The sequence below is a fragment of the Silurus aristotelis genome, assembly GCF_946808225.1.
Source record: "Silurus aristotelis genome assembly, chromosome: 21".
NCBI classification, from domain to species: domain Eukaryota; kingdom Metazoa; phylum Chordata; class Actinopteri; order Siluriformes; family Siluridae; genus Silurus; species Silurus aristotelis.
In genome coordinates, this window is record NC_139594.1 from 16,513,984 (window position 1) to 16,534,899 (window position 20,916).

The 20,916-nt window shown below is 39.6% G+C and overlaps 2 protein-coding genes across 11 annotated transcripts in view; both read right to left on the reverse strand.

The window, feature by feature from the left end:
* The window catches only part of elmo1 (engulfment and cell motility 1 (ced-12 homolog, C. elegans)), a 113,693-nt gene extending 107,044 nt beyond the window's left edge, over positions 1 to 6,649 (reverse strand). For 5 of the 10 annotated variants that reach the window (XM_083523620.1, XM_083523628.1, XM_083523632.1 and 2 more), the window contains exon 1: positions 6,466 to 6,645. The gene's annotated coding sequence lies outside the window, so the exon portion shown is untranslated. Of the gene's footprint in view, positions 1 to 6,465 lie in introns of all 10 variants that reach the window. The other 5 variants (XM_083523621.1, XM_083523629.1, XM_083523618.1 and 2 more) reach the window with 4 other exon arrangements.
* Positions 6,650 to 12,064: 5,415 nt separating this feature from the next.
* rp9 (RP9 pre-mRNA splicing factor) overlaps positions 12,065 to 20,916 on the reverse strand; it is a 14,008-nt gene continuing 5,156 nt past the window's right edge. Inside the window, exons 4-6 of the mRNA XM_083523831.1 lie at positions 20,040 to 20,131; positions 19,784 to 19,845; positions 12,065 to 12,777 (exon numbers count right to left, since the gene is read on the reverse strand). Of these exons, the coding sequence (XP_083379957.1) occupies positions 12,579 to 12,777; positions 19,784 to 19,845; positions 20,040 to 20,131 (353 nt within the window). The 3' untranslated portion in view covers positions 12,065 to 12,578. The remainder of the gene's footprint in view (positions 12,778 to 19,783; positions 19,846 to 20,039; positions 20,132 to 20,916) is intronic.

A 20,916-nucleotide genomic window follows, 5' to 3' on the forward strand; every position in this document is an offset into this window, starting at 1 on the left:
CGTGCTGAACCGCGAGCCGTTATCCGTAGATCAACTGCGACCCGTTGCACCCCTACTAAATAGTGTACAGCTCTCAAACTTGACCCAATGACAATGCAAACAGGAAGAAGCTACAAACTCTACAAACTTTTCCATCCCCAGAAAACATTGACGTCAACTTTATCCAGAGCGAATTACAATTTCGTCTTTACAATAGCGCAGTCGAGGGTTAAATGTCTTGCTAAGAGGCCCAGCGACGACATCTTGTCGCACTGAGATTTGAGCTCACAATCTTCTAATTCAATGTCAATTCACTGAGCTATTTTCACATTCAAACCTTTCAACAATAATTGACAGCTTTGGCTTTATCACAACTAACAAAACAGCCAGTCTTGCCACCTCAAAGCTCAAGGGTCCCCAGTTATCTGGGTTTTCCCGTTTCCTAAAAGATAAACGACTGACTCCAAACTTTTCCTATCCATGTATCCAAAACGTATTCCCACCTCACTTTAAACCCTCTACAACGAACATCCCTCTACAACGAACATCATCGCTAATAAGTTATATGATAAGAACATGATTGTAGCCACATTTTCTTTCTTCAATACATAAAAACTCTTACAGATACAAAAGTGTTGGGACACGTCTTTTCCAGCCATATGTGGTTCTTTCCCCAAACTATTACCACTAAAACCAGAGGCACACAACTGTATAGGACATCTCAGGGTTGGAGTGGAATATCTCCTGCTATAGAGCTCTAAAACCCTATTGAACATCTTTGGGATGAATTTATCTCCGGCCTCCTCACCTCACCTTCACCCGTACCTGGCTTTACTAACGCCATTGTGGCTGAAGGTGTCTCCACAAATCTCCTGCAGGAGGCCTAACTGGACGACTTGATGTTTATGATGCATAAATCCTTTTTAAAGATTTGAAAATAGATAAAAATATACAGACAATGCTGCATGTACAACAACATGGTTCTAATTGTCTTAACATAATATAACTAATGTAATATGATTGGTTTCGATAAATATCAGTGGCTATGATTGACATTCTGTATCAGTCAATCTCTGACTGATTCCAGATCAGTTTCTGAAAGGCTAATGGGGAAAACACCCCCTTTGTTCGAGTTTGCTTCATGCACTGATATAAAATAGGGGTCACCAAATGGGGGACAACATGAGTCGCCCGTGGGCCTTTTCTAAAAAAATAGCTCACCATAGCGCCCTTTACCAGTGAGCTGCATCTAAACTTTTTTTTTTTTTAAATCACACTTGCATTGGTGTGAATAAAAAAATGACAATATTAAAATATAGATGAGTAGATATAGATGAATATCATTAATTATAACATAATTAAAGATAAATTGAGCAAATGTGTTATTTCAGAAGTGTGTATCAAACTGGTTGCCCTTCACATTAATCGGTACCCAAGAAGTAGCTCTCGGTTTCAAAAGCTTGGCGACCCCACGCACCTTGTTTGCACGCAACGCGCAGTTCGGTTTGTTTGTCGTTCGCCGATAAGCATTGTGAAGGTTGGAACGAAATGTGCTGGAGTTCCAGAAGACGCTCCTCCTCCTTTGCTCGTGACGCGGTGACACCGACACCTCCATTTGCACCTGTCTTCTCTCCGTAATTAATCGAGAGGCGGTAATTACATGCATGGCAACTCTCATCTCGACTGAAAAAGCAAATTAATCTGAGCCTGGAAACTATGGATAGAGGAGGAGGAGGAGGAGGAAAAAAAAAAAAAAAAAAAGGTGTTGATGTACCTGCTGGTACCAGAAAGCCGAAAAGCACTTGTTTGTGGAGGTATTATTTTAATTATTTATTTATTTTTGCACACGTCAGCGAGGAATCTATCAGCAGGGGAACTATTTACAAAAGTAACAACTTTTACCTGAAGCGAGTGGGGGGGGGGGGGGGGGGGGGCTGGTTGTGGTGGGGGGGGGGGTGTTAGAAAGAGGGAATTGAGAGAAGAAGAAGAAAAAAAAAAGACACTGCTGTTAAATGACAGCGGAAAGTGCTAGACGGAGGAGGGAAGCGTATGCGGCGGGGGGGAGGGGGGGGGGTTATATCCATGTGGCACGTGCCATAAATCCAGATGTTCGACTCTCGTTTTAGCCTACGAATCCTATAAAGCCCGAATCACAGCAGTGCGACTCGAGCAAGGTCAGAATGTGATCCAACTACGGACAGGAACGTACAAAGGATCAGGTGTTGAATAATCTACATGAACGCTATATATATTTTTTTTCTTCATTTCGTTGCATTTTCCGTCGCCAGTTTCACCCCCAAACCAGAATGCCCGTCCAAGCTCGTCTCCAGCACACCCAGCTACTGTATAATCACCTCGTTGTGTAATAACACATGCAGGCCTCAAATAAGCAGCCAGGCCCGGCGCACTATAACCACACGAGCACGTGAGCTTCTGCTATTATTAACCTCGAGACTATGCCTGACTTTACAGCGGTTTAATTAGCGTTGGGGGGGGGGGGGGTGTACGGTTGTCAGGTATACGGAGCAGGATCTCGCTCTGGGGGTGGTGTTTGCACACTCGTGCCCCCGAGAGTGAGTCAACTAATTTGGAATGACCGAAGTCTACCGTCACTGTGGAAAAACAGCAGAATAAAAAAAGCGTTACCGAGGCATTTTTGGTCATTTTCGCAAATGACGTGAATAAACACACAAAAACAGGAGGGGGCTGCTGTTATAGACAAATAATCAATAACAAGGAAAACTGATGCTTTTCCAATAACAATCCTATTTCTACCTCAGCAATCCGAGAACATCATTCTGTATTAACTATAGAAAGCAGAACATCATGACCACCCGCCTAATACTGTGTTGGTCCCCCTTTTGTTGCCAAAACAGTCCTGACCCTTTAATCATTAACAGCATGAACTTCTTTAGCAGTTTGAGCTACAGGAGCTCGTTTGTTAGATCGGACCACACGGATCAGCCTTCGCTCCCCACGTGCATCACCACTGTTTGGAGCACTTTTGATAGATACTGACCACTGCAGACTGCGAACATCCCACAAGAGCTACACTCTGACCCAGTCGTCTAGACGTCACAATTTGTCAAACTCCTCAAATCCTTACCCTCGCCCATTTTTCCCGCTTCCAACACGTTAACTTTGAGGAGAAAATTTTCACTTGCTGCACAATAAATCCCACCCACTAACAGGTGCCCTGATGAAGAGATAATCAGTGTTGTTCACTGGTCAGTGGTCATAATGTTACGCCTGATCTGTATATCCAGTCCCTGATATCGCTGATATACGGTGGCCTCTAATCATATCGGCAACCTCGTTTGCAAAGCGCCCATCGACTCTTAGTCTCTGTCGAGTTAAACATGCTCCCGTCTCTCTTCTCTACGAATCCACTCTGGATGGAGTTCTTTCTAATTGGAGACTCTGCGAAGCTGAGGATGGTCCCCCCCATCAACATCAACAGCCTAAAAATCCATGAAGTTCCCGAGCAAGAACTACGAGGAGGGACTTGGACTGTAATTAATTAACAGTCTGCTACAATGGTTCAGGAGGACAATACAATGAACGGTTCTGCATTTAAGTGTTCCTCAACAATGATGCAACTGTAACGAACGGACGTTCTGCGATAAGGATGGGTTCCCTTTTGAGTCTGGTTCCTCTAAAGGTTTCTTCCTCATACCGTCACAGGGTGTTTTTCAGAAATAAGGCATTAAACTTGTAAATGCCCAATTTATAACCTCTTTATCTCGGTAAAGCTGCTTTGGGACTATGTTCATGGTTAAAAGCGTTCTAAAACTGAATGGAATATTCCCCACCCAATGTGATGAATACGGGAATTTGGCCTGCGTGTTACCTTATATTTATACCCCTGTGAAATATGACGTCGTGGTTAAACTATTTCCTTTTCCTAGTCACCCAAACATACTAATATTTTTACTTCATAAAGGATTTTATAAAGGGGCTGATAGGGAGCACATTATATACTTATCAACATTTGTCTTTTTTTTGGTTATAAAACTATATTTGGTTTGCAATTGTTTGCTATTCATGAACAATAAATACTAGATTTTCACAGCTTGTTCACATTTAACAAGGGTGCCAATATTAATAGAGGGCACTGTAGAGTCAACCCACCCACCATCCTTACCCTCTAGAAGTTAGAAGGAAAGATCTAGCTTGTCACGTTTAAGAAAGCTTCTGGAAATGGAAATCCTTTGTCCTAAAGACAAAAGGTCAAACAAAAACAAAAAAAAAACGCTGACATTCAAAGTTCCTTACCTACACAATAAATAAATATAATTTCAAAGAAATCTTTACTCGGGTTTCCCTGGTAAATAACTGCATGGATTTCTTATGCTGGTTATCAGAATCAGGTTTATTAACCAAGGAATTTGGTTCCAACTGTTGTTGACTCTCAAAGGTTTATCTGGTATCGAAAACTCATCAATGCCCACCGACCAATCAGATTTGAGATTCTAATAGAAATATATCCATGAAAAAATTTTAGAACTCGACGTTATTCATAATTTGGCTTTACGATTGGGCAGCGTAATCCTCATCTGACTTCATAATATTTTTGCTGCATAAACCGTCTGACAACTCGAACTCTAGCAGCAGAACTCCGTCCCTGAGCAGTGTGGACTTTCGTCCATTTCTTGAAAAAAAATTGTATTCATACACATTTCGGTCTAAATCTAGGCCGGGATGTTTTTATACATGACCTACTAAACACGTGAAACTGCAGCGAAGAGTGTCGAGTTTGACCCGGAGCACGGTGCATGTGCCATAGAAACACCCAGACTAGTGACCTGAAGAAGAGGGAGAAAAGGTGAAATAATGTCGGATTTCTATTTCTTTTTGTTTTATTTGTAAGCTGCAAAAAAACTCTGCAAGCCTGACTATCAGTACTTCAGCTGAAATGAAAAAAAATCGACTGAGTAAATTGCTCATGGCAGACAATTCAACATAATCCTAGATTAACGCTTTAATTTTTGATTTATTAAACTAGGTTTAAGAAGTCCCCTGAGGTGCCAATCTAGACAAGCCTAATTAATCCCAGATTAAGATTTTCATCTACATTTTGTTTAACAGCATTTAAACAGTGTTCCAACACACAAATCTCGACTTCAAACTCAGATTTTTACCAATCTTGAAGTGATTTCATGAGTCAACTCAAAAAACAATCCTAATTAATCCCAGATTAGGATTAGGTTTTAATCTCAGTTTTGTTAAACACGGTTTAAAATGTTTCCCAAGGTGCAAATCTCGACCAGATGCTCAATGGGTTTTTTAGACAAGCTTCATGTTTGACTTGAATAAACAAAAAACGATAAAAAAATAAATAAATAAATAAAACTATATTCACAAATCACCGAGGGATTTCATACATCAATTCAGGCAATCTGAGTTAATTGCACATTAAGGCTTTAATCCTTAATTTGTTAAACCCAGGTTATAAGAGGTTCCACAATCGCACAAATCTCAGATTTTAAAAATCATGAAGTGATTTCATGCGTCAAATCAAAACAATTCCAATTAATCCCAGATTAAGATTTTCATCTAAGCTTTGTTTAAAAAGTTTTCCAGGGCACAAATCTTAACTTCAAACTTAGATTAACAAAATCACCGAGTGATTTCATGCTTCAAGACAATATGAATAAATCCCAGATTAGGGTTTTAATCATGGATTTGCTCAACAAGGTTTAAAGTTCCAAAAGGCATAAATCTTTACTTCAAACTCAAATGAATAAAAACCGCAAAGCAATTTCACGCATCAGCCCACACAATCCGAATTAATTCCAGATTAAGAGTTTAAGATCAGATTTGTTAAACAAGGTGTAAAGTAACAAGGTGTTCATGCTTCAAGACAATATGAATAAATCCCATATTAAGGCTTTAATCATGGATTTGCTCAACAAGGTTTATGAAGATAAACACAAATCTCGACTTCAAACTCAGATTAAATAAATCAAGTGATTTCATGCATCGACTCAAGAAATCTGATTGAATCCCAGATTAAGTTTTTAAACACGGATTTGTTCAAACCGGATGAACCCTACATGAGGCGCAAATCTAGAAAAAGAATTAGTCAGAATTAAGATGCAAAAAATTAAAGAAAATAAATAAATAATAAATACAAATTTTTAGAGCCTAATTCCGATTAAAGACTGCATTTAGATTCATTGTTGCAAACCGAAAAATAAAAGTAAAATAAAAAAAACTTTGATCATCAGATCTAAAAGCAGGACAAAAAGAAAAAGAAGTGATGGAGCGCTAGTGGAATTGAGGACTTGGATCAACTTGGACCGGCTGCGCGACTCCCGGCTGCGCGCCTCCCGGCCGCCCTGTCCGCGCATCCAGGCGAACATCAGCGCGAAGCCGCGGGGCCACAGCCAAGGAGGAGGTTCGCTTCGTCCTGGTGTTTTTCCCGCATCCCAAACATCACCACAAACATCACCATCACCCCCCGCGACCGTCAACCCCACTCACCCGTAACCGCGAGTGGAGTCCGTTTTCTCGGCCGGAGGAACTGCCGCGGAGTTTGCGGAACCGTGCGGTCCCGGAGCTGTAGCGTCTCGACGCGCTCCTCCTGCGCTCCTTCTCCTGCGTCTCTCCTCCACACGGCGCAGCGCCGATCGCTTTCACTTCCTCCTTTCTCCTCCGCGCGCTGATTGGTGCCTTGGCGGCCAATCAGACCGCGCGGAGCGCTAAAATGGGCGGTGCGAACGAGCCGTTCTCTCTGGGTAGTGCGTACTAGAGTACTACAGAGACGAGTACGCAAAACGAGCACCACTCCTATTGTACAGTACACTGCTTAGTGCGCAAGTATGGACCTAATCCAGTTCTTTCATTCATTCAAGCCAAACGTGAAGCTTGTCTCAAAACCCATGAAGCATCTTTTCATTTATTCATGGCCATACCAATATACAGAGTTGAAAAGACTAATAAAACATTTTACTCAAGTAAAAGTATTGTTATTTCAGTGAAATATTACTTAAGGACAAATAAAGTTACCGGTGTAAAAATCTACTGCAGTAAAAGTACAAACTAAAGTGGATTAACAAAAAACCAACAAACAACAACAGCAACAAAAACACTATATATGAGATAAAGTTTCCAGGGCACAATTCCACCACCCCTGCATTATTTATATTTATTCATTTGTATATTCAAAAATACTTAAGAATATAGAAGTACACAAAAAAAAAAACTACTCAATGTAATTTGAAGGAGACAGAAATTTGCTATATGATCATTTCAGGGTTCTGCATAAATATACTTTTTTTTTTTTGTATGACACTTTTAACAATGAACATTGTCTCAAAGCAGCTTGTAGAAAAGAATGTAAGAGGTTATAATTGTACATTTGTTGAGCAAACCAGTGGTGAAGGCAAGGAAAAACTCTCTGAGATGGCATGAGGAAGAAACCTAGAGAGGAATCAGACTATGAAAATAACAAGTTCTATCTATCTATCTATCTATCTATCTATCTATCTATCTATCTATCTATCTATCTATCTATCTATCTATCTATCTATCTATCTATCTATCTATCTATCTATCTATCTATCTATCTATCTATCTATCTATCTATCTATCTATCTATCTATCTATCTATCTATCTATCTATCTATCTATCATGGAGGGGTCTGAAATTGTCATCGTAGGTGCATGTCCACTGTGAGAGACATAATCTAAAAAAGAAAATCCAAAAATCACAATGTATGTTTTTTTTAACTATTTATTTGTATGATACAGCTGCAAATAAGTATTTGAACACCTGAGAAAGTCAATGTTAATATTTGGTACAGTAGCCTTTGTTTGCAATTACAGAGGTCAAACGTTTCCTGTAGTTTTTCACCAGGTTTGCACACACTGCAGGAGGGATTTTGGCCCACTCCTCCACACAGATCTTCTCTAGATCAGTCAGGTTCCTGGCCTGTCGCTGAGAAACACGGAGTTTGAGCTCCCGCCAAAGATTCTCTATTGGGTTTAGGTCTGGAGACTGGCTAGGCCACGCCAGAACCTTGATATGCTTCTTACAGAGCCACTCTTTGGTTATCCTGACTGTGTGCTTCGGGTCATTGTCATGTTGGAAGACCCAGCCTCGACCCATCTTCAGTGCTCTAACTGAGGGAAGGAGGTTGTTCCCCAAAATCTCGCAATACATGGCCCCGGTCATCCTCTACTTAATACAGTGCAGTCGCCCTGTCCCATGTGCAGAAAAACACCCCCAAAGCATGATGCTACCACCCCCATGCTTCACAGTAGGGATGGTGTTCTTGGGATGGTACTCATCAATCTTCTTCCTCCAAACACGTTTAGTGGAATTATGACCCAAAAGTTCTATTTTGGTCTCATCTGACCACATGACTTTCTTCCATGACTCCTCTGGATCATCCAAATGGTCATTGGCAAACTTAAGACGTGCCTGGACATGTGCTGGTTTAAGCAGGGGAACCTTCCGTGCCATGCATGATTTCAAACCATGACGTCTTAGTGTATTACCAACAGTAACCTTGGAAACGGTGGTCCCAGCTCTTTTCAGGTCATTGACCAGCTCCTCCCGTGTAGTTCTGGGCTGATATCTCAACTTCCTTAGGATCATTGAGACCCCACGAGGCGAGATCTTGCATGGAGCCCCAGTCCGAGGGAGATTGACAGTCATGTTTAGCTTCTTCCATTTTCTAATGATTGCTCCAACAGTGGACCTTTTTTCACCAAGCTGCTTGGCAATTTCCCCGTAGCCCTTTCCAGCCTTGTGGAGGTGTACAATTTTGTCTCTAGTGTCTTTGGACAGCTCTTTGGTCTTGGCCATGTTAGTAGTTGGATTCTCACTGATTGTATGGGGTGGACAGGTGTCTTTATGCAGCTAACGACCTCAAACAGGTGCATGTAATTTAGGATAATAAATGTAGTGGAGGTGGGCATTTTAAAGGCAGACTAACAGGTCTTTGAGGGTCAGAATTCTAGCTGATAGACAGGTGTTCAAATACTTATTTGCAGCTGTATCATACAAATAAATAGTTTAAAAATCATATATATAGTGATTTCTGGATATTATTTTTTTAGATTATGTCTCTCACAGTGGACATGCACCTACGATGACAATTTCAGACCCCTTCATGATTTCTAAGTGGGAGAACTTGCAAAATAGCAGGGTGTTCAAATACTTATTTTCCTCACTGTATCTATCTATCTATCTATCTATCTATCTATCTATCTATCTATCTATCTATCTATCTATCTATCTATCTGTCTGTCTGTCTGTCTGTCTGTCTGTCTGTCTGTCTGTCTGTCTGTCTGTCTGTCTGTCTGTCTGTCTGTCTGTCTGTCATAATGTTCAGTACAGCTATTCAGGGCATTGTTCATATGCGATTGAAATACCCTCTGAAAAAATTTCAATCCTAACACAATTCTTTACACCAGGCATGTAAAACACATTTTGACCTCAATTGAACTTAGTGCTGTTCCTTTTTAGACCATAGTGTCTAATCACAATATTTTCTTGATGGTGGGATGCATGATTTATCCGGCGGATTTCTTTACATATTCCAGATGATGCAATGAAGGAATGTGGTTTCGCGGCTGCGACTGAGGAACATTATGAAGGTTCTTCTATGATACTGATGTCTCCACTGAGATAAAAGAGTTTTACACACACACACACACACACACACACACACACACACACACACACACACACCCACACACACACACACACACACACACACACACACACACACACACACAGTCCTAATGCTGTTATTTCATCTAATGCCTTAGAGTTACCATGGAAAAAGAGGGGTGGCAAAAGAGGCCTGTGGTGTGAGCATGTATACACACACACACACACACATACATACACACACACCCCCCCTCAAACTTGCTTGAGGTCAGCGAATTTTACCAACCCAACAAATTATTCTAAATGCAAATAAAATCTGTCCCAAGGCAACCATTAATAGCCATCTCATCAGATTTCAGGACTCGCTTTTCTCTTTTTGCTGTCCGTTCATGCATATTAAAATAGATGTTAAAATTTATATAATCATACTGAGTATTGTGTAAAATTCAATTCATTTAATGATGTTTTCTTGATCATTCAATTTTTTTATTCTAATTGTTTAGAATGTTTTTACACATTTTTTTGGGATAGTAACTCAGACAGCTGCAAAGCAAATCACCAGCTAATATTAATTCCAATATCATATATATAATATATACAACAATAAACCGCAGTTCCTCAGTACCAGGAGCACTCATGCAGCCCCACACATTTTGGACACCATCTAAACCAAACGTGTTTATCTTAATCTCATCAGACCACAGGACATGGTTCCAGTAATTCATGCTCTTGGACAGGTTGTTCTTCAGCAAACTGTTTGCAGGTTTTCTTGTGAGCAGCTTCAGAAGAGAATCCTTTTGGGACGATGGTCATGCAAACAGACTTGTTGCAGTGTGTGCCGTATGGTCTGAGCACTGACAAGTGGAGCTTCTGCTTCCGCAACCTCTAAAGCAATGCTGCAGCACTCATGCGTCTGTTTTTTATAGCCAGTTTCTGCACCTGACGCACAGCACGAGGACTCAACTTATTTGATGTGAGGTCTGTTCTGAGTGGAACCTGCCTTGGAAAACCTCTATATGACCCTGATTACTGTACTGTAACTCAGTTTCCGGGTTTTACTGATCTTCTTATTGCCTCAGCATCTTTGTGGAGAGCAACAATTCTAATTCTAACGTCCTCAGAGAGTCTTTACAATGAGGTGCATGTTGAACATCTAGTGGTCAGTGTGAGAGAATTGGACTTAAAGCACCACATTATAACTGCTCTAATATAAGATACACAAACTTCTATGGTCCTGACAAGCAGACAAAAACATGAAGATGAAGAATAGGACGTGTGGCTTTGCCTGGTTACACCATGTACAGCTGCACATTGACAACTATAATATATATCCAAGTTTTATTTCTATAGTATTGTCCCTTGGGAAGATACAATAAAACGGCACATAGTTAAACTCCTCAAAAGACATATTAAGTGGCAGACTGAAAATTTTAGTCGATGCCTTGCACTTTAAGGGCAGTCTCAGTGTTTGTTTTTTTTATTTTTTTTTTTATTAAACTTAAAAACATACAACAATGCCAGGGGTATAAGAAAGAAACTTGTGTCACAAGTGTCACTGTGGCTACTCACTAAATACCGGAAATACGATTTGTAGTGCGTTAGAAAACTCACATTTTGTTGCGCAAATGCACAAAACCACTACCACGATTCTTCAGCGTTTTATGTCCAGCTTCAAAAAATTCATCCTAAAAGAAGAAAATCCCGACAATTCCTCGGTATGTGGAATTGTCAGGATTTTCTTCTTTTAAGATACATTTTTTAATACAGATCTACGGTTCTACTTATTTCAGCATACGTAGAACCGTAGATCTGTATTACCCAAATGGGGTCCTCATTTTATTTAATCAATATAATTTGTGCCAATTTTATCGACTACTCATTTTAATCAATATAATAAAAATTGTATTGCATTAATTTGATTTCTTGTGTTTTTGTATACATGTCATTTATAAATATTATTTAAAGAAGCAGGCATTATTTTTGAATTGTTTAAAAAAATAGATTAGTTTCATAGTAACAGCTCGTCCTGAGTATGTTGATATAATAAGGGTCACTGTGCGATTTTGTGAAGAATTTTCCAGTGTCTGTAACATGCAGAGAAAAAACTGAAACAAAGATAAAGGAAAAAAAAAATAATACTAAAAACCTAAGATAAAGAGGGGGAAACTTTTTTTTTCTGAGACATACGGCCCATCCTGGACAATGGTGGCTCAGAGGTTGAGGTTGTGGATTATTGCTCAGTAGTTCATAAGTTCAATCCCTTGCATCTCCAAGCTGACCCTGTCAGGCTCTTGAGCATAGCTGTAAATCAGTGATGACCCTATGCTTTAACCCTAGCTTCCTGATAAGCTGCGAAGGAAAGAATTTTCACCGCATTCGCTTTTCTCATAACGGGCCGTGTTTAACGACATGATTAAGGGACAAACACTAAGCTCAATGTACCTGAAAACAAGTACAAAATAGATGTAAAACACAGAAAATGCATTTAATAACCGTGTATTCACAGATATACAATTCATAACATTACAGTGAAGTTTTTTATTATTACTACTGCAAGGTTTTGGTCATTAAACACTTCCAGGATCCATGAGGATTCGATTCCAAACAAAATTTCAACTCGGTCACAGAGGAAAAAAGCGATAAATAGATTACAACAGAGAGCGATATCTTTTTACACCACACCCATGCAGCTCTGACATTACATCATCTTCAGGCTCGGAGTGTCCGCGGGCCTGCGGCATAAACGTGACAGCGGTCTGATACAAGACAGAGCCGACAGAGACGTCAAAGGAGTGAATTGTTTCTGATGACGGGGGAATTAAAATGCATGCATGCATTATTAAGCAGAGCCAGCAGGGTGGGAGGAAAAGCAGTGGTGGGGGGGTAGAGGGGGTAGGGGTCGGAAATTAGCAGAGCTCAACGGTTTAGCAAAAGGTCTCTACAGCCACCCCGGTCATCTCGCAGCAGCCTCCTGTCAGTCTGAGCTATCACTACTGTTTGACTGTTTGTGCTTCTTAGTTTGCTTGTGTGTCGCCTTTTTTTTCTTTTTCTTCTTCTTCTTCTCCTTCTTCTTCTTCTTCTTTTTGTGGGTGTGGCGGGAGGAAGAGGAGGAGGAAGAGCTGGAGTCTGAGTCTGATGTTGTATCTTGTAGGAGTTGCCTCAGCTGCTCGATCCTGTGGTGAGCAAGAGGTACAGGATCAATACAATTGGATTGTTCATTAAAATATCAATCTATCTATATTAGTGGTGCCCAACCCCCGGGCTGCGTACCCGGCACCGGGTTGTGGGGCAATTGGTTACAGGGTCGCACTTAAAGAAGACATAACCTCTGCTCTATATGTTATATATACCATATATATCTGACGCAGTTTACAGTGAAATGAGACGTTTCTCCAGAACCCTGGTGCTACAAAAAAACAAACAAAATCATAGAGCTACAGAACACAGCGCCAAAGAATAAAGTAAGTTGTCCACGTTACAAAGTGCATCGGGTGCAACCGAGTGCAAACAGTGCAAGACAAAAACCAGATACACAAAACACGAAAAGCGCCGACTAGGAAAACTACTGTAGAAACAAGAGCAGCATAGTTTGTGTATATACTGTGTGTATATAATAGTATAACCCTTACATTTCAACAACAATTGTAGTATATCTTCTCAAGGGACAATACTATAAAAACTCTGAAGGGACAATACTCATCCACAAAGATGCTGAGGCAATAAGAAGATCGGTAAAACCCTGAAACTGAGTTACAGTGCAGTGTTCAGGGTCATACAGAGGTTTGCCGAGACGGGTTCCATTCGGAACATGTCTCGCAAGGGTCCATCAAAGAAGTCGATTCCTTGTGCTGTGTGTCAGGTGCAGAAACTGCCTTCAAAAAACAGACGCATGAGTGCTGCAGCATTGCTTCAGAGGTTACAGAAGCAGAGCAATGGTGATTACACAAAATATTGACACTTTGGACACAGTTTTGACATGTTCACTGAGGGTGTACTCACTTTTGCTGCCAGTTATTTAGACAATAATGGCTGTATGTTGAGTTATTTTCAGAGGACAGAAAATAGAATAGAATGGAATAGAATAGAATAGAATAGCCTTTATTTGTAACAAATGCATTACAGCACAGTGAAATTCGTTCTTGGCATATCCCAGCTTGCTCGGAATCTGGGGTCAGGGTCAGCCATGATACGACACCCCTGGAACACAGAGGGTTAAGGGCCTTGCTCAAGAGCCCAAATGTGGCAACTTGGCGATACCGGGGCTTGAATCCCCAACCTTCCGAATCAGTAACTCAGCACCTTAACCACTGGAGCCACGACTCCCCAAATCTGTACTGATATACAAGCTGCACATTGTCTACTCTAAAATATATCCAAGTTTTATGTCTATAGAATTGTCCCTCAATGAGAGATAAAAATGGTTGCTGAAATGCGAGGGGTATACTCATATTTGTGATATACTGCATATAAACACATACATATACATATATCTCCACTATATTGCCAAAAGTGGTCTGGGCAGAAGTATGGTATGTGCTTTTTTGAGCATTGCATTCAACATTTTGTCTCAACTTGCTCTTATAATTCCCTCCACTCTTCTGGAAAGATGTTCCACTAGATTTTGGAGTGTGCTTATGGACACTTGTGTTCATCAGCCACAAGGGTGTTAGTAAAGGAAGGTACTGATGTGAGTACTGATGTGATGAGACCTGGGGTGCAGTCAGTGTTCATCCCAAAGGTTCAGGAGGAATGAGCTCAGAGCTCTACAGCAGACCACTCAAGATCTTCCTCTCCAAAGCATGTAAACCAGATCTTCAAGGAGCTCACTATGTGCACAGGGGCATTGCCATGTTGGAACTGGTCTGGGTTTATTGAACACTAAATTTTATTTTACCGCATTCAAAGACGTCCTGTACAAGTGAGTGCCTCCAGCTTTGTGGTAACTGTTTGGAGAAGAACCACATATGCCAGGAAAGAACAGGTGTCCCAATACTTTTGGGAGCAAAGTGTATATATGTATCAATTCGCACCGGTTTAAATAAATAGTAATAAATATAATAAATGTATATATAAAAGTTAACAATGTGTTGCATCGATATAAAAAACAACAACAACTGTGCATCGGATTGCAAGTTGGCATTTGTATCGCAATGCATCATTTTTTAAGACATTTGCATCTTTAAAAAAAAAAAAAAAAACTATTTCTTTTCTACATCATTATTAGTAGATGCGCTTTACTATTATTATTTATTTATTATCTAAAATATATTTTCTTATATATGCAGATCTTTTTCTCGTCGCTAAACCGTTCCTCGAGCGCGTTCTCTCAGGACCGCTGCTGCTACGTGAATATGACGTATCACAACACTACAGAGGCCGAGGCTGAGGTGTCCTGAGAGTCACACAGAATACAGATTAACATGGCAGAGGTAGAGCTGCGTCTTCCTGCAGACACAACAGGAAAAAAATCATCTGGTTTATTTCATCTTTCATCTTTGCTCTACAAAATTATTTTTCATGTGTCATGAGTCATGTGCTAGAAGTCAAAAGTGGAAGTAAATTGATGATTTGCTGTCGGTCTCAACCAAAGAGATAAAAGTGAACTGTACTATATTTATTAGCATCATATTTTCACATTGCAGCGTATTGCGTTGAATTGCTGAATCAAATCGAAATCGTATCGAACTGCATTGTAATAGGGGTGAATGGTGAATCGGTAGCTGCTACATATGTATATTTCATTCGTATCATTAACTATGCATCGAAACGCGAATCGTATGTATAATGTACAGTGGAACCCACTTATCTCGACCTCGGTTAACTCGCCAACCCAATTAAGTCGACGTTTTTGAAGTGGAACCGACAAATTCTCGCTTTGTCTTAGCATTTTTTAATCGGTTATGTCGATTCTTTTATGTCGACAAAGCCTAATATCTCGAGCACAAGGGGGGCAAATTTGCCACTTAACGTCGGTTATCTCGATCCGCATGACCAATCGCTGGCTTTTGCCACGTCACCATCTCACTACCGTATTTTCGCGTATATAAGACGCGTCTTATAGAAAGTTTTACATACCCCTCACCCAGGGTGCGTCTTATATACGCGAAAATACCGTAGTGAGACGGCACTGTGCAGCCGCAGAACAACTCGCGGAAGTGGCGGAAAAATCAAGCCTTACAGATGCTACGGGTGTAGGACACTTTTCAGAGCTGTGTGTCAGAGTGAAATTAATCGAGAATTTAATGTTGACACTGGTTAGCTTTCCCTAAAAACGAACTACACATGTTGGAGAATATAATAAAGTTTGTTTTGAGAATCGACGGTGGTTTGTATTGTATACTGGTAAATCTCTGCTGTTAGTTGGTGTACATAAGCCTTTTGGTGTAAACAAACATGTATGTACATTTTTACAGCATGCCTTCATCAAACAAATCGCGGCAACACTGTTGTGTAAAAAAACCTCCAAAAACACGTGCCTGCACATTCTCATTTAATAACGCACATCATGTAGATAAAGAAATTTCAAGCACGCTAATATATTGCCGCCATATTGGTTTTCGTTTATCTCGATCATCGGTTATCTCGACGCTTTCTGGTGTCCCCTAGGCCGGCGACATAACCGGGTTCCACTGTATATATAAAATTACAAATCATTATATTTTTACATTTGTTAAAATCACACTTCGATGCTGATCACATCACAACCATACTTTTTTTTTTTTTTTTTTCACTAAACCAAATCTGCACTGTTCTGAGTTTTATTTCATGGCCAGCCTACACTGCAGGGCAAAATAACTTTTTCCACCCTGTCCCAAAAGTCCTAACTTTGTCGGTCTGTTTCGGTGAATTTTTCTCTTAGACTCCTGTATCCGCAGAAACTGCAAAGCAGCAACCCCCTGTCTCTTTTCTCTATTGATTTTTTTTTCCTCATGCAGCTCAGACGGTTGCATCAGTCCCGAAGCCGAATCTGTATTTCAACTCCGGCTTTTAATAATCCATGCTTTGTTTTCCGACACGCGGCTGCAAACCATCAATGAAACGGGTCGACTCTTGAACTGAAACTTTTCAAAACGAAGGAGAGAATAATGTTTCAGAATGTTCTGACCGCAACATTCTCCCCAATCTAAAACTTACATATATACATACATATATATATATATATATATATATATATATATATATATATATATGTATGAAGTTTCTACAACCAGCTGTCGTTCCAGAAAGACAGCACAGTAACTCTCCTTTATTGCTTAGATAAAGTTTTGTGTACCAGCGTTTGGCGGCTGAGCTGATTCCATGGTGTATGCTTCATTTCTCCCCCTAGCCGAGAATAATTACTCCCTTTGTAGCAGAAACAATGTCATCACATACATCATGATAATTACAGTGAGCAATGCGGTTGCATAATCGCTGTGAATAGGATTATTAAAACATGCTGTCATGTTCTTTACATCAGGACAGGCTTCAATCTTTTTTTTTTTTTTTTCTTTTATATTCCTACTGATCGACTTTGATACGAGTACAATGAAAATCCTACGTAGCGAGATGAAGCATCAAAACAACCTTTCCAACCCCTCCTGATAGACGTTTTCCCGATTTATTGGGGTCTTTTGGAAGCCGTTTAATTAATCCCTTGGGAAAATTGCATACTTAATGATAATTACAGTGAGTTGAACAATTACATAAGTGACGAGAACAGACTTATTAATAAGAAATAAATGTGTGTATATATGTGTATCAAACCAAAAATGCATATTTACCAAGGTGTTGTGTTTGCAATTGTATGATATGCATGACAGCAGAGTGGTTTTGTGAATTTTTGAAAGGAACGGTCCAACAATAATGACGCATTTTTTCACGCCCGCCTTCGTTCATATTTGACAGGGGCGCCAATATTTATGAAACGCACTGTAGGTAGCACCCCACTGCTGTTCGGTTTTATTAAAACAAGTTACTCCCTGTTATTGCTTACATCAGCTGATATACAGTGGCCTTTAAAAATAATGGCACCCATCTATGCCTTTATAGAAACTTCCCATTTTGCGACGTTCAACAACTAAGGAAAATTGGTATATGTGTTGCTTCATATTTATACTTCAATAATTTACAATATTGATGGAAATATACTTCCAATATATTTTACTCGTATGAATTCATACGGGTGCCAATATTTTTGAGGGCACTGTAGGTTCTCCTGTAACACTCTATTGCTGTACAGTCTCATTGATGGTGCATTAATAAAGAAAAATTCCTTTTTTTCTCCTTCACATCTGTGTAAAACCTGGTTACGCAGATGTTATATACTGTATGTAAAGAAAAGCGTATTCTCACAGACTCACTGCTACGTGAATATATCGGAAAATTTCGCTAGTTGATAAAACGCATCATTAATCGCTGCTCGATTCGAACACTGAGGTATGAACCAACAGCGGTTTCATGCCGGCGAATACGAGCATGCCGTCGTGAGAAAAATTTAGACTTAGATCATTTAGGGGAAGGAGAAAAAAAAAAAAAGTATTAAAGCCACACAACAAGACTGAAAGAAAGAAAAAAAGAAAGATTAATCGGCACCGATAGTCGCTCTGCAAAAATCTATACCAATAGTTTTTCCGGGTTGCGTTATACAGTACAAGAGCAGCCTCTAGAGACTGATCACAGACACTGCATGCTGTTTGGTACGCTGCCTTGTTTTTTTTATTCATTCCGAGAGTCTGTTTTTATTTATTTGTTTCAGTTTGAATGCATGTCTTCTTTTCCTCAGTATTTATTAATATAATTGCTATAGTCATATTTGTTTCATTTAGCATATTTTCATGATTCAGTACAAGTTTCTTATTTTGTACATGGAGTGTTATGTTTGTTTTTTGTCCAGGATTCATTAAAATAAAATTTTTAATTAATCGGTTTTTTGCAAGTACAATCCAACCCAACTACCGCAATCGGTAAAATCCACTATCGACTAACTCTGATAGATACTAATGATGATTTTCTCTCCCCCTCTTGATGACACCGAGGTTTGTTGTACTCACTGACTCCTTTTCTATTCGGATGTCCTCTGTCACGCAATTTAATCTCTTGACGCGGTACCAAAAATCGCATCGCAAACATAAATTTATTGCACGACCTTTCAGAGTTAAATGTCAACGATGCCACTAGTCACCTCGGTCTGACAAAATACTAAATGCCCACATGCAGTCGCCGTCCTGCTCGCGTGCTTTTATAATGCTGGAACTTCAAATGATATGGAATAAAGGACAAGCTGGACTCTAATCCCACTGTTCCCTTCATGAAGCTTTAATCATCTGTAGGGTTTCTCTCTCTCTCTCTCTCTCTCTCTCTGTTTGCTGCTGGATAATGTGATCGCATTATAAATAAACATTCTCCTAAAAGGCTGCAGAATTTGACAGAAAAGCTCTTCGATGAACAACTGCATCCCATCGCAACTATAGGCTTCATGGGGGATTAGTCATATGAAAAGCTGTTTAAAGACTCAGAACAGTAGGGTTTTCTGGTCAAAGTAAAAAAAAATAAAAATAATAATAATAATTTGACACAAAGCCAAAACCCAACATTACTCATCACAGTGAAAACACCAACCCCACAAGGAAAGCATGGTGGTGGTAGCATCAAGTCGCTATTGATCAGGGGACTGAGAAACTAGCCAGGGTTGGAGGTAAGGAGCTAAGAGAAGGACAACCAGGACAAACTCTATTGCAGTGTGCAAAAAGTCGAGATTGGATTGGAATTTCACCTTCCACCAGGACAAAAGACCAAAGTGTGATGCCAAAAGCTACACTAGAGTCGTTCAGAAAGAAGAACTTGGTGTTAGAATGTCAGTCAGAGTTACCATCTCCACAAACATAATTATTCATGAATTATGGAAAATCATACCATGCGATCATGCTTTTCCTCCTGTTTCACCTTCTCTAATAACCAATGTGGGCATTTTCATGGAAAAAAAATGATGCTGCTCAGCAATCTAGTCATCGATCAATTATTTCATGTTACCTGGACTTTAATTTTACTTCCTGCCCTTGGACTTTATTACAGGACAAAATATGACCAGGATAATGATGTGAATGCAATATGATGCATCTGAGAGGTCACATTACCGCTATAGTTATGGGAAACACCACAATGTCAAAGCTGAAAAACTTTTGGGGGAAGAAAACCTACCTTGTCTCCTTTTCGTTGTGCTTGTTTTCCCTAATGATGTCATACATCGGGTCTTCGTGTGCCTGCAAGCAAATGACTAATAAAGATGTCAACAGCTCAGGAAATGCAGAGGTGTTTAACCTTCGGGTTTTGTTTCAAAATTATATTTTGAAAGAAAATCTCGGGCGCATATACAGGACAATTTACAGGACCGCGGACAGCGGTAAGTAACACATCCTTGTGCATTAAATGCTATTCATGCCTCTGATCCACTCACCACTCTGAACTGCTCCAGTTTCTGATTTCCTTTGATGAAGAAAGGACATTCTTTGTCCCCGGTCCTGTGGCCGTAACGCTTGCATCTCCAACCTGAAACACACAGAGGACACATTGGGTTGTGAATCCTGTCTTATTCAATTTAACTCCCACATAAATGACTTGCGAGCTGCAACGCTACAATTCGTTCATGTTGGGAAAAACATTCTGGCTACTCTGATTAAGGCAGGAGTTTAAAGTATCATAATGTCCTCAATGGGGAATGAATGAGAAAGTCTGGGCAGAGCTGCAGAGCAAAAGTGACACCAGCTGGCCTGAAGGAGTCAGTAAAGACAAAAAAAAAAAGAAAAAAAAAAAAGGGATGAATTAATATATAATAATTCTGTTGATCAGAACAGTTATAATATGTCACATAGTCATTATCTTAAAATAATTGTCTTTAATAATTCCTTAAACTTTTAATAAAGTTCACAGGTAGCAGCTTACATTTTTCCTATTTAGTGTAATATCTGACTATATATACTGTATGTATATATATATATATATATATATATATATTTATTTATTTATTTTCCAGATTTTAAAATATTTTGGTATGTTTTTTTTTTTTTTTATTAATATTTATATTTTTTTTATATAATGCCTGACTCCTCATAGCATTTGAGGCTTATATATCCCACACTCAAGGAAACATTTAAAGCTTAAGACTTTTTTGGATTACCTGACTTTCATTTCTTAATGAAATGATGGACTGCATTTTCTCTTTTTACTTCATTGACTATTTTTTGCCATAAAATGGATGTGTACAGCATTTGTAGTAGCACTAATAGGGCTACAGACTCTGTACTCTCCCTTTTCGCTGCACAAAAAAAAAAATT